Here is a 13,136-nt window from a genome sequence, read left to right as displayed (position 1 = left end):
TGGAGCAATGCACAATGCAATGCACCTTTGACTGAGTTGTGTTTATTCGGAATGGTCAAATTAGTGTTTCCCCTTCCCTTATCGCACGGTGGCCGGGTTTGCATGTTGGCCACACGGGAGATCGGGAAGACCTGGGTTCGAATCTCCGTTGGGCATCTCTGTGTGGAGTTTGCATGTTCTCCTACTGCGTGTGGGGCTTTCTCCGGGTACTCCGGTTTCCTCCCACATTCCAAAAACATGCATGTTAGGTTAATTGGCGACTCTCAATTGTCCATAGTCATGAATGTGGGTGTGGATGATTGTTTGTCTATATGTGCCCTGCAATTGACTGGCGACCAGTCCAGGGTGTACCTAATGAGGATAAGTGGATGGATGGATCTTATTTACATGACATGTCTCTACTAGTGAAGGCAATGTTACTTCTTTTACTGACTTGAATTTTTATGAGTCACTCACTGAACTCAATCAGATATTCGATTCACTCCAGTCAGTACCAAGTGAGTGAAACTCTAGTCTTAATCAACCCATCAGTCAGTGAAATTCAAGTCTTTGTCAAGCACCCGTGAGTCAGTAAAAATCAAGTCTTGGTCGAGTACCCGTGAGTCCGTGAAATTCAAGTCTTTGTCGAGAACTCGTGAGTCAGTCAAACTTGAGGCTTCATCTCGCACCCATGAGTCAGTGAAACTCAAGTCTTCTCGAGGCCCTTGTGAGTCAGAGAAACTCAAGTCTTGTCGACCCGTGATCAGTCAGTGAAAGTCAGTGAAATTTGAGTGTTCGAGTGCCCGTGAGTTAGTGAAACACGAGTCTTCATTAAGCCCCCATGAGTGAGTGAAACTAAAGTCTCATTAACCTGCGAGTCAGTGAAATGCAAGTCTTCGTCAAGCGCCCGTGAGTAAGTCACAGTCCAGTCTTCATTGTTTACCCGTGAGTCAGTGATACTCCAGTCTTCACTGATTACCTGTGAGTCAGTGACACTCTAGTCTTTGTCAAGCACCAATGAGTCAATGAAACCCTGTTGTCATGGAGCCCCCATGAGTCAGTGAATGTCAAGTCTCATCAACCTGTAAGTCAGTAACTCAACACTTCATCGAGTACCCATTAGTCAGTGAAACTCGAGTCTTCATCAAGCCCCCAGGAGTCAGTGAAACTCAGGTTTCATCCACCAGCAAGTCAGTGAAACTCAAGACTTCATCGAGTACCTGTGAGTCAGTGAAACTCGCGGCTTCGTCAAGCTCCGTGAGTCAGTGAAGCTTGAGGGATGAGCAAGTGAATCATTCTTTTTGTCGAGGCTGTGATGCAACTCGGGCAGTAAGGGGCAACGAGAGTTGATTTGAGGTGAGGAGCAGATCTGTTGCTTTTTCCACGAGTCTATTACATTTAAACTTCCTTTCTTAAGTAAGCTAGTGGTAGCAGGGAGATGGATATTGAGGAGGAGTACCTGGGAGTTCTGATTCAGTAAAAAACTCATAAGTTTTTAATGACTCGTTCATGACTCGCACATCTCTCATGGTTCGCGCATTTACAATTTCTTTTTCAGTTTTCATGGATCATCATGCACGCAGATCTTGTAAATGCAGAGACAACAACATTTGTTTTGGATAGGTGTTTTTGGAGCAAGCCTCTCAAGCCCAGGCTTTAAAAGGTGCAATTATTTCATTACAATATTACCAGCTTTGTTCCTTTTGTGACTGACTAGCCCAAATGAAAACGTATGAACTGCATTTGCATTAATATTTTTTGCAAATGTTCCAGATGTCAATATTTTCTGAGAAAAGCTACTTCCTAGCTGGACAAACAACCTCAAGTCCAACGGGTTAAGCATGATGAAACGTCCATGTCAGTATTACATAAGGAATGCACATAGGAATCGTGTGCTGCAAAATGAACATGGCAAAATTAGATGACTGCATGAAGCTTTTTTGTTAACTACTTGATATTCTTAGAGTACCAAAGAGATGAGCGATAACCCCCGCAAATCACGGGCCAGATAATGAAGGGCTCGTACGTCTTTATAGACACTTTACTGAGTGTGTGTGTTTTACACCGGAATCTGAATTTAAATGAGATAGCAACAGCCCCGAAAGCCACGAGTTGGAGAGTTGGAAGACATGATTAGGCATTACAAGCTCATCTAGTGTGGAATAATTTACAATTCAAAAGCATAAATAATTGCCAAGTAATGCAAAGCAAAAGCAGCACAGACTGTATTAATGTACATGCAAATAAGACAGAGGGAACAATGGAGAGGCTAATTCATATGTCGAGATGCTTCAGAACACAATGTTAGAACAGCAATATATTCAGACACAAAGGTGCTGTCCTCCTTAATAAGGGTAGCTCATTTTGATGCTGATGGTGTGTGGCAATTGTTGCAGAAATATTATAGATTTATAATACATAAAAAAGCACAAAAAAAGCTTGAATGTAAAATGACCTCAATTACTGATCAATGAAATGTCATATCCAGAGTGCAACCTTTCCACACACACAATATTTCATAGTTTGATCTTGCTAACAGCATGTTACATAGAAGCATAAAACTCATATACAGTTTATGGCAGTTAATTGGTTGCAGACCCAACCGTGATAAGTGAATTTCCGCCTAGTGGGATTCCTTATTTATAAATGGAATATTTTAATGCTTAAAGGAAAACCTGTTAATGGCGTTCTAAATACAATTTTTAACATTATTAGAGCCCTCTAGACTTAAAATAACACCCCTATAGTCACCTTCATACGCCTATTACCTAATATAGTAGACATAATAAGAGAAAATAAGACATTTAATACATAATATAGACTAACACACACACACAAGTGTTGCCAGGTTCGCTTATTATAAAAGATTTTGGTTTTTGTAAATTTGTTTGCGAATTCTGAAGTTCTTTGTTGTTTTGGCCTCATCTCGGCCATGACTCGTGCTCGTGTGTGTTGCTGTAAATGTCTTCCAGTGCTAGGGGTGCTGAGTGGCGGGCTGGACAGGAAGTGACATTGGGGGTTCAGAGTTGAGTTTTATCTTGACGAGATTTACGGTTGCAACAGTAGCCCGTGTTTGGGATTATTGTGCCTGTTGTGAGATCATTCAAACCTGCAATAAAATCCCGTTGTTCCGGTGATCAAGTCTGGTGATTGCCTGTCTCAACATTACAGTAACATTAGTGACACTTAGTGACCAGTGTAGAACACTACACAACATCACAACACTCTTTGAATGTGTCTTTTGTATTTTATATTGATTTTTACCTCATTTAGCCATTTTTATGCTTTTATGCAAAAAAAATACCATTGAAAATGAATAAACAATTTCCACATTTCTTCCATTTTTCAACCAATTCAAACCATTCCACCATGAAAACATTCAGCTCAGACAGAAAATTTTACACAATTCAAAAATTCTCACTTTCCCTGTAATCCCACATTTTTCATCACACAGATTGCCTTGTGATATTGGGAATTGTTACTACTTCCACTTTTCTCAACAGACTCAAACCATTTCAACACTTAAACATTCTGGTCCTTCAAAACATTCAGGTTATCTATTTTCAACATTTCAAAAATTCCTGTTTTTTTCTGGAATTCCGCATTTTGCAGCCCAAAAATTCCCATTTAAATGAATGGCATTTTTTTCCCAGCATTTCTTTGCCGTTTCAAACCATTCTAGCACCAAAATATTGAGGCTAACCATTTCCACATTCCAAAAATTCCCACTTTTCCCATAATTGCAGCATTTCCGTTCAACTTCAGGTCCTCAGCATTCACACCCAATTTCAACAGAAATCGCCTTTGTTAGTTTAATAGAAACTTTTGAGTGTGACAGCTAGCACGGAGGAACAGGCGTGATTGTAAAGGACTGCTGTTATTCACAGCATATAATATATTATTCACAGGATTATTCCCAGGAAGCAGACAGCAACAGTATAAGCTCACATCCATCATTGATTTATAGAATTGTTAAACTTTCCATCCATTCGGATCTCCTGGAGATTCCATAACCTGTTGTTTGGGGTGTGCTTGTCAGTTTTAATCGATGTCCGTTTGATGAGTGTGATTGATTCTTGATCCATCAGGGGGCCATCAACATGCATTAGGACCTCCTGACTAGTTGATTTCCTGGTTGTATTTGTTATGCTAAATGCAGTTTGCTATTGCTTGACTGCCTCACAAAAGGGGCGCCCGCTTTGTGAGACATTCATCAGTCAATGTCTACCTAACTCCTGTTTAATTCCCTGACAGAGGCTCCAGCGACATATAAATATGCAACATTATCTCGTGTTTTTAAACCTTATTTAACAACACAACATGAACTTCTTGTCTTACAGGTGGTGGTTTCATGCGTGTGCCTTATAACATAAAAAAAAAAAAAACATTCATGATGTTTCCTGCGCTCCGTGTAAGCCAGCACTGATTTTAAAGATGAGGTACACATCATTGTACATTCACGGGGAGAAGGCATTCACGAAGGTGGGCTGTACGCCCTCTAAACAAGTCATTTACACACAGCAGGAGGATTTTTTTAGAGGTGTGCATCACGTACGAGCAGAGACTGAAGCCTTTGTTATACTCTAGTGTCAAGGAAACTGAAACCGGAGAAAAGCAACAAAATGCAAACCCAAGCATATTCAAGGGTCAAAATGCGTGCCGAGTACAATAAATGCATACATGTTGGCACCGGTATCAGACAATATGTAAACAATACCAAAGGCTAGTGCTAACCTAGTAGCGATTATTTTCTTAGCCGATTAATCTGAAGCTTGTTGTTTCAATTAAATCGAGTAATCGGTTAGGCCCTAGACCACTGGTGTCTAAAGTGTGGCCCGGGGGCCATTTCTGGCCCACGACTTTTTTTTTGATTGACCCGCGAAACATCCAAAAGTACAATAAAACAATGTTGTGAAAATGAAGTGAAAATATGAAGTCATAATTACAAAAAGAAAGTTAAAATATTTGGAAATAAATAATAAGAAGAAGAATTCCAGAAATGAAAAAAAAACAGCTGTAATTTTAGGAGAATAAAGCCAAAATACTAACAGAAAAAAGTTGCAATTTCATGAGAACAAACTCTTACTATTATGAGGAAAGAATGCCATTTTAGTAGCATAGATTTGAAACATTAAAGAAAAAATACATTTTTTAAAAAGTCATAATGTTATGAGAAACTAACAAAACAAAATAATGTTGCCATTTTTGGAAAATTAGGTTGGCAAAAAAGTTACAATTTTATGGGAATAAAGTCAAAATATTATGAAAAAAAGGGCATAATATTACAAAACAAAAATGGACACAGATTGCTTCAGAAGAAAGTTGAAATATAACACACACAAAAAAAGAAAAAAAATAGCCAAAATAAAAAAAAGAGCAAAGACCAAAGTTCATACTAATAATAGACTTTTTCACCAACCGTATATCACAAAGCTGAGATGTAGTTTTTTCCTGAAATATATATAACTCAGCATATCTACATGTTGCTTTAAAAAATATCAAAGTGACCCTTGCATCCTTTCATTATTGTCTAGACAACCCTGCGCTAGACAGACCAAATCAATATGAAGCAAACACAAACTGTTAATGGTTTGGTCTGCACATATCAGAAAAGAGGCAAATATGTCCATCACTGTTTTCCAAAGTCAAAGCTGATGTGTGTAAATATGTTGTTTTGCCTAAAACACAAAGATAATAGGTCTGCTTTCATGGATGACTAAGGAAATTAAAAATATTCACATTTAAAAGGCTGAAATCAAAGGATATTCACATTTTTATATAAATTAATCCAATGCCAAAATAGTTGTTGATCAATTAATTACTTCAAAGTCCACAATTAAAGTTGAAAAGTCCCTTTTAATGACTGGAACTGTCCAAAGTGGTCAATCTCCATACAATAGTTTCAGACTTTAACAATCAACTCAAGAATGTTGCATCTTCTTTTCTTGTAAAGAAGTAGAAGAGGCTGACACGAGTATATTTTTTGGTCTTAGTTTTGATCCAGTAATCATCAACATGCGAGTGATTGGTTCCAAAATGATGTCATGAGTCAAATTCAGACGGCGTACATTCCTGGACAAAACAAAGCCGCATATGTCTTCCCACAAGAGCCCTCTATCCCTCTTTCTCTGTGACTGTCAAAATGTCTTCGTAGGGCGATTTTCCCAACATAAGCTCCTCTGAGACAACAGAGCACAGCAAGCAGAGAAAAGTAACTTTTACCGGCACAGTCTTCCAAACAAAGGGTTAAATACAGATGGGGGGGGTTGAAGAAGTGACAGAGATGGATGGCTTGATTAAAGGATGTTACAGCTCCTTTGCAACAACAGATGAAATGCAATGACATAAATGGCAGCCCAGCCAGCTAATCCACCTAAATATTTCACGCCACATGTCACAACCATAGCAACCCACCTATACCGATCAATTCAACAAACAACATCACATTGAGGGAGCTATTTGAAAGAGACACCCCAATATCCCTCACAGGACGAGTTTAAGACGACACAATAGATCAATAGATATTACGATGGAACAGATAAGGCACTAAGTTGTAAATTCCCTCACTGACAAAACATTTGCATCAATGACACAAGCTTGTCTGCAGTCTAATAACCAGATCCTCCTTTTTAATTAACCTCCTAAACCCTGGGCTTGAGGGGCTTGAGAGGTTTGCGAGACAACAAAACATCCTAAATAAAGCCGCAAAGGTTAAATCATGGCAACTGGAAGACATCTAAGAAGACAAGAGGAACTGAAGAAGCGCTTTGGACGAATGAATTCACCTTCAATTTTTAACCTTTCAACCAAAGACTTACTATGACCTGGATGACAGAGAATTTACAAACACATATTTTCTCATCTTCTTCGAAGTCTACACGGTTGATGGTGGTATCAAAGTAAAGGGGAGACATTGATGGTTATCGTGGATGTAGAAAATGTACATTAGAGTCTTTGGGGGAGAGATGTTAGGCCATTGTGATACGCAGATGATAGGTAATGGCACATGACCTATCGAGACAGGGATAGTGAAGTTTGCACCATCGCCTAGCATCTGCTTACAACACTGTTCTTACATCTCTCCTCCAAAGATTGTCTTATTCCACTGTAAGACTGGCCATTAACAGGTTGTTTTGCTGTGCTGGGCGGTTGTTCACTAGCCAGGCCGGGCAACAACCACAACAACCCCTAAAGGTGACCACCCCCAGGGGACACACCAAATAGCGACATAAATAGGGAAACTCCACACCTAAAATTTTAGAACTGAAGAGCCTTTTGGACAAAAGGTGAAACGTTTTCAATAAACAAGAAGAGTTGATTTGCGCCAATGCAATCTTTGTGGATTCATGACATATGCTGGTTTGACTTGTCTTGTTTTGCTTTTCTAAAATTGGTTTGGTGGAGCTTTTAGCTTTCGTTCTTTTGGTTACGTTGATGTATCGCGTGTACAGTGAAAGCTTTGTGAGCATCATTATTCCGTTCGAGAAGGACTGACTCTAACCGAAACGTACTCTAACCGAATCAACTTTTCCCATAAGAAATCATGTAAATCCTATTAATTCGTTCCACAAAGCCAAAGACGTTAAAACAAAAACCCGTTTTTATAGTTTTACAATTATAGATTTAAATTTAGGATTGTATTATGCATGTAAAAACTATAATTCTAAAACTATAAGAATGTGTTTTCTGTTGACATTTGTGAGACTTGTGGCGTAACTGTGTTAGTTAGCAAACAACTACAAAGTCAACCACTGATGACATCAATAGAAGGGTGAGGGAGCTGACTGCCACTTCCTGTTGCCATGTAGTACCAAGCTAATGGGATGCTAACAATAATGTTTTGTGATAAAATACATTAAGAACACAGGTGCACAACAAGGCGCACGCCATATTGTACGTTAACCGGACAATGTACGGAAACTGAGGCATAATTTTACCGTAAACATTCGACGTTAACCAAAAAACATGCTAACCGGGGCAGACGCTAACTGGGGTCCCGCTGTATATTGAACAGCTACCATATCAACACAACTGTAACCACGCTGCACATTTAGTTGCCGCTTTTAAAAAGGTTAAACAGATAGTCATTCATTGTTAAGCTCATCAGAGTTCGGATTGCTCTTGATAGAACACCAAAAAGGTGGAAAGAAAAACACTTTAGTAAGTGGCATTTTAGGAATTAGTGCTGATTCTCATTTTATGTAGATGAGGTTTGCACTTGCATGAATGGGGATAATGATAATAGAGGGAAAGTGCAGACTATTTAATTCCACATGCGTATCAAGGAGTTGTTAAAACAACCCCAGTAATTGTTGTAATGTTGTCTACATTTATAAACGCTACAGTACAGCGCCAGTATTTTGTTCTCTACATCAGGACATCATAATAATGGGCAGCTAAAATTAATTTGCTTTGGGGTTGCTGCACCGTCGGGCTTTCCCAATGGCATTAAATAATGGGCTTTCTCTCCACTTATTACCCCACGGGGTGTTCTGCCTGTGCATAATAAGCAGCAAAAACAATAAAAAAGGACTGGAGTTTTGAAGCCATTGCGAATTAATATGAACTACAAAGTACCAGGTATGATTGGATGCTGTGAATGTTTAGAAATTCCATATTTTTATTTAAAACTCAGCCCTCAGTGGGGTCCCAGTGGATGACAGCATGGCATAAAAGCGACTGTGTTCGACCTTGGAAACATTCTGCTGGAATATTATTGGCCGCTGTCCATCATAAAGTACAAATAAAGATCATTGGCAGCCATACCGACAAAAACAACTATGCCTAAGCCACACCTAAAAAAGAAAATCTATCATGAATTTTGTCTGCCGAGTCAGGTGGATATGGAAAATAATCCAAGATTTTTTTGAGAAACAGAACGTATGATGTTGGTAATTATAACTGTGCAAACCTGCACCACAACAACAAAATAATGAGCGTGCTGAGACCTTATTTCACATTCATTTGAGACTCTTTCATACAAATATAGGACATTTTCACAATGTTTACAGCGGGGGTGTTCATATAATATACTGGACTATATTTTTTCATCTAAAATTGTAATTAATTAATACATGTATTGGTTATCCATGTACTATATAGGCCAATAAAAAATGTCAGTTATTTTTTTTTTTGACAAAGTCAAATATAATAGTACAAAATTGATTATTTTTTTAGTAGTCTAATCTACATTTTTTTTAATTAAATAATGTGATTATTTTTTTCAATTAAAAGGCAATTATAATTGTAGAAGATGGACTGCTACATTTTTGTGTTTTTTTTAAGTCGTTTAATTAGCAATTTTATTTAAATTATTCTTGAATATCCAAATTGGTCAATAGTTTTTTGGGCGTACTTTTTCCATCTCAAATAACTTTTTTCTAATACATTTTTAATTGTTTTCGTTGTAGTGTGGCCCCAATCATCCTTCATAAAGTTCTAATGCAGGCTGTGTTTGTGATATTTGCAGCGGGCCAACAAAAAAAAACAAGCAAATGATCCCTGGGCTGGACCTTGAACCACTAAGATAAGGGGTCTAGCACAAGGAGCTTCGTCTCTAAACAAAAGATGGTGGAAAGAAAGTGAAAGCAACTCACGTTCACATGCATCTCCTTTCTGCTGAAATCCTGCTTTGCATATGCATTTTCCAATGGGCACCAGCCATTCCCCCTCAGCACTGCAGTGCATCTTGGGAAAGTTGTCCACCTCCTCCTCGGCATCATTAACACATATTCCCTCCACCTCCACCAGGGAGGAGAACTCGGATCCCGTCACAGTGTCTGGGAATATGGCCAAGTTCTCTATGATGGACCAGCACTTCTTGTAGTAGACTTTGACAGACACCAGGGCAATGCATGCCCCCACGTCTTGAAAGGCCAGGTAAAAGCCCTGTTTGGACAGTGGGCCAATTATCCGCACTTCTGTGTTGAGCTTCATCTTCCTTTCGCCCAAGTCGCCCTGAGTGAAGCTTTCATCCGCTGCAATGGTGTCGATTTTCACGTACTGGTTCTCTCGCATGCTCCGACCCACCTCTGAATCCGTTTCCTGGTAATACAAGTTGAACGTCTCCTTGCAGCTGCCCACCACGCCAGGTAGACTGTTACAATCCCTTAAGGTAAATTTGAGTTCCACAAAAATTCTTTGGGCATTGCCCTTTTTTATCCAATTAGTCCGAAGCCAGTTATTCTGATTGGGCTCCATGACTTTGCACACCTGGTACGTGCGAATGGGTGTATAGTTCTCATCCAAGCCGCTGATTTCTTCCCACTAGGAGAAAAAAATGCACTTATAAAATTTGTAAAGGAGAACAGTCAAACAAAAACACAAATTTTCAAGCTGGCACAGCAAAGCTATACGTGGGCTAAAAAAAACTTTCCAGTCAAACCTCAGTTTTTGATTATTTTAACAACTGATTAATCGCAACTTGTTTCTTGATAATGATGCTACGTTAGGCCTTTGTCTTTGAATGCCTTATATTTGTATTTTAGGTAGTTAATTTAGCCATTTATATGCTTGAAAATGCTTAGTTTAGGCCAAAAACAAGTACAATTTGCTTAAATGTGCATATTTTTTACTAATAATAGGCTGCGAATCAGCAAGGAAAATGTGATTTTTTTTATGAATATATTTGGGAAAAACAGTGATAGTCAAAGCACAAAGTGGCAAGGGACGAGTGTGCATGCATGCAAATAAATTAATATTATTGTTATTTATCTGTTAATTTGACCTAGAATGCTTGTTTTTCACTTACAAAATATCGGAAATGTCTTCCATTCCTTGTGTTTGTGTAACAAAGGTAGGCATTCTGCACACTTACCCCAATGGGAGGATAGGAGATCCACTCCAGTTCTGTCTGTTGTGCTGTAGAGTCCAGCAGAACCACTAGTAACAGGAAACCAAGGCAGGTGGTTACATTTCACCAGGGGCAACCCATCACGCCATAATTCTATACTTTCTCTTAGCTGTGACCTAATTACTACCAGCAGCACAGCAGCAGCAAGGGCAAAGAATATCATATACTATTATCAAGTGAACAAGACAGACCTTACAAGAGATGGATGTTACGTTTAAATTCAGCACCAAATAAGTTTACAAGCAAGACGTGCATGATCAGATGGGTAGATAGTGTATATCTGTTTCGAAAAACAGCCTGCATCTAAGCTGTGTATGGTTGTGTGACTGCTGAAGGGTACTTTTTAGAGCAGGGGTATTTTTCAAGAAAAAATTGAGGTGATAAATCGCTCTTTGCTCTTTTTTTCACATTTTTGGTCTTTTTTTTCCCAAATATTTCAACTTTCTTCTTAAATAATCTTCGTAAATTGTATTTTCGGAATGCTGTGTTATGCCTTTATTCCCATAATATTCCCATATCTTTTTCCCCAATATGACTTTATTTTGTTTGATTTGTTTCTCATAATATGATGACCTTTTTTTGTCTAATAATTCAACTCATTCATTCATTTTCGATATTTCAACTCTTTGCTACTGAAATGCCAATATTTTTCCTAGTAACACGACGAGTTTATGCTCGTAAAATTGTGACTGCTTTCTCTTTAGAGAACGACTTTTGCTCTTAATATTTGGACTTTATTCTCGTAAAATTACATCTGTTTTTTTCCACTTCTGCTGTGTGTTTTTTGTCAACTTTGCGTTTGTAAATTTTCTTCTCGTAGTTATGACTTTATCACCATATTTTTACTTTATTCTCCTTACATTGTAACTTTTTCCATAGCCTAATTTTGCAAAAATTACAACTTTATTCCTTGTTTTTTTTGTTTCTTATAACTTTAAAAAACAAATGTCTTTTCTTTAATATTTTAACTTTTATGATACTAAAATGACATTATTTTTCCTCAGAATATTACAATCTTAGTCTCAGAAAACTTTTTCTAATTCGATTACAGCTTTTTTGACTATTTTGACTTCATTCTTGTAAAATTACTGCTGATTCTTCCATATTTGTTGTTGTTTTTGTAGTTTTCTTGTTAAATTACATTTTTGAATGTGCAGCTGGCCAAAACAAAAACAGCCGCGGACCGCAAATGGCCCCCGGGCCGCAAATTGGACACCCCTGCTGGTTCCCCTTCCTAATCCAAGACGAGGAAGGAATGCTCGAACCCCGTAAGGAAGAACCCTTGTTTGCTACGAGCATGCTTGTCGTCCTGACGGATACCACACGGATAGTAATTAAGATATTAGTGTGGTGGAAGGACTTCCGTTTCATCGGAATTCGAAATGACCGACAGCCTAGAGTAGATAACGCTAACATTCCCACACGCCGACCAATTCCCGTACATGACTTCTTGGCGTTTAAATAGAAAAGAGAGTAAATGTCCACACACACGGCGCGTTTCTCTTTGTTTTGCCGAAGATGAATAAACGCCGCGGCAACTTTCGCAACTTACCTTCCTTGGCATTGTTGTGTGCATCTCCAGGGTCCACCAGAGAGCATACGTGAAGGTAAAACGATATCCCCAAACACGAGAGGAACCTGGGGAGCATCCTGCAGCCTCGATAGCAACCTAAAGCACTCGCCGTGTCGCCCTCTAGCTTCCCATGGAGGACACGGAACCGGCTGTTCGGTCCAAATGGTGTTGTTCCCCGCAAAAACAGTCTGTTGCCACTGGGAGGAGACAGCGGCGGTGGTGGCGATGTCAGTCAAAGAGACAGACGGAGGACTTGTCCAATTGTGGCCTTGGGCAGTCTAGGGAAAAGTGGGAGGGGGGGGCAAAAGACGAGCTTGAAGTAAGATGTAGTTTGGTTTTTGTCAAAGCAAGGACACGGAAGGGAATGTGTCTACCCCCCCTCTCTCTAGCTCTCTCGCGCTCTCTCCCCCAGCCTCCCTCACACACACACACACACACACACTCGCCTTTTATTGTCCATACACCGTTTACATATGACGTGTATTACCAGCACCTGAGACAAGGTAAGTATTGCGCCCTCTACTTGTAGATAGTTAACACTCACGAGTCCGGTCCGTTCGTCCTATATTGACCCACTTACTTCCAGGCAAGTAAGGGTGGACCATCCTGTACATTTCGGTATCGACTTGATACCAAGTAAATACAGGTCCAGGTCTGCCGATACTGATACCGGTCCCGGTATCTTAATACTTTAAGCTAGTGTAGTGTGGCATAGTTGATTTGTTTCATACA

The 13,136-nt window shown here is 39.2% G+C and overlaps 1 protein-coding gene across 6 annotated transcripts in view; it reads right to left on the bottom strand.

Annotated features, from left to right (window-relative positions):
• Positions 1-12,796, bottom strand: part of epha7 (eph receptor A7) — a 108,688-nt gene extending 95,892 nt beyond the window's left edge. Inside the window, exons 1-3 of one of the 6 annotated variants that reach the window (XR_008567052.1) lie at positions 12,384-12,795; positions 10,796-10,860; positions 9,576-10,245 (exon numbers count right to left, since the gene is read on the bottom strand). Coding sequence is in view for 5 of the 6 variants with exons in the window: in XM_054762695.1 (XP_054618670.1) it covers positions 9,576-10,245; positions 10,796-10,860; positions 12,384-12,480 (832 nt within the window). In the remaining variant the exon portion in view is untranslated. Of the gene's footprint in view, positions 1-9,575; positions 10,246-10,795; positions 10,861-12,383 lie in introns of all 6 variants that reach the window. The other 5 variants (XM_054762695.1, XM_054762694.1, XM_054762693.1 and 2 more) reach the window with 5 other exon arrangements.
• Between the last annotated feature and the right edge of the window lie 340 nt (positions 12,797-13,136).

This window comes from Dunckerocampus dactyliophorus, chromosome 19 (genome assembly GCF_027744805.1).
Source record: "Dunckerocampus dactyliophorus isolate RoL2022-P2 chromosome 19, RoL_Ddac_1.1, whole genome shotgun sequence".
Lineage (NCBI taxonomy): Eukaryota > Metazoa > Chordata > Actinopteri > Syngnathiformes > Syngnathidae > Dunckerocampus > Dunckerocampus dactyliophorus.
The sequence above is the reverse complement of the archived record's forward strand: the minus strand, read 5'-3'. Positions and strand labels throughout refer to the sequence as shown.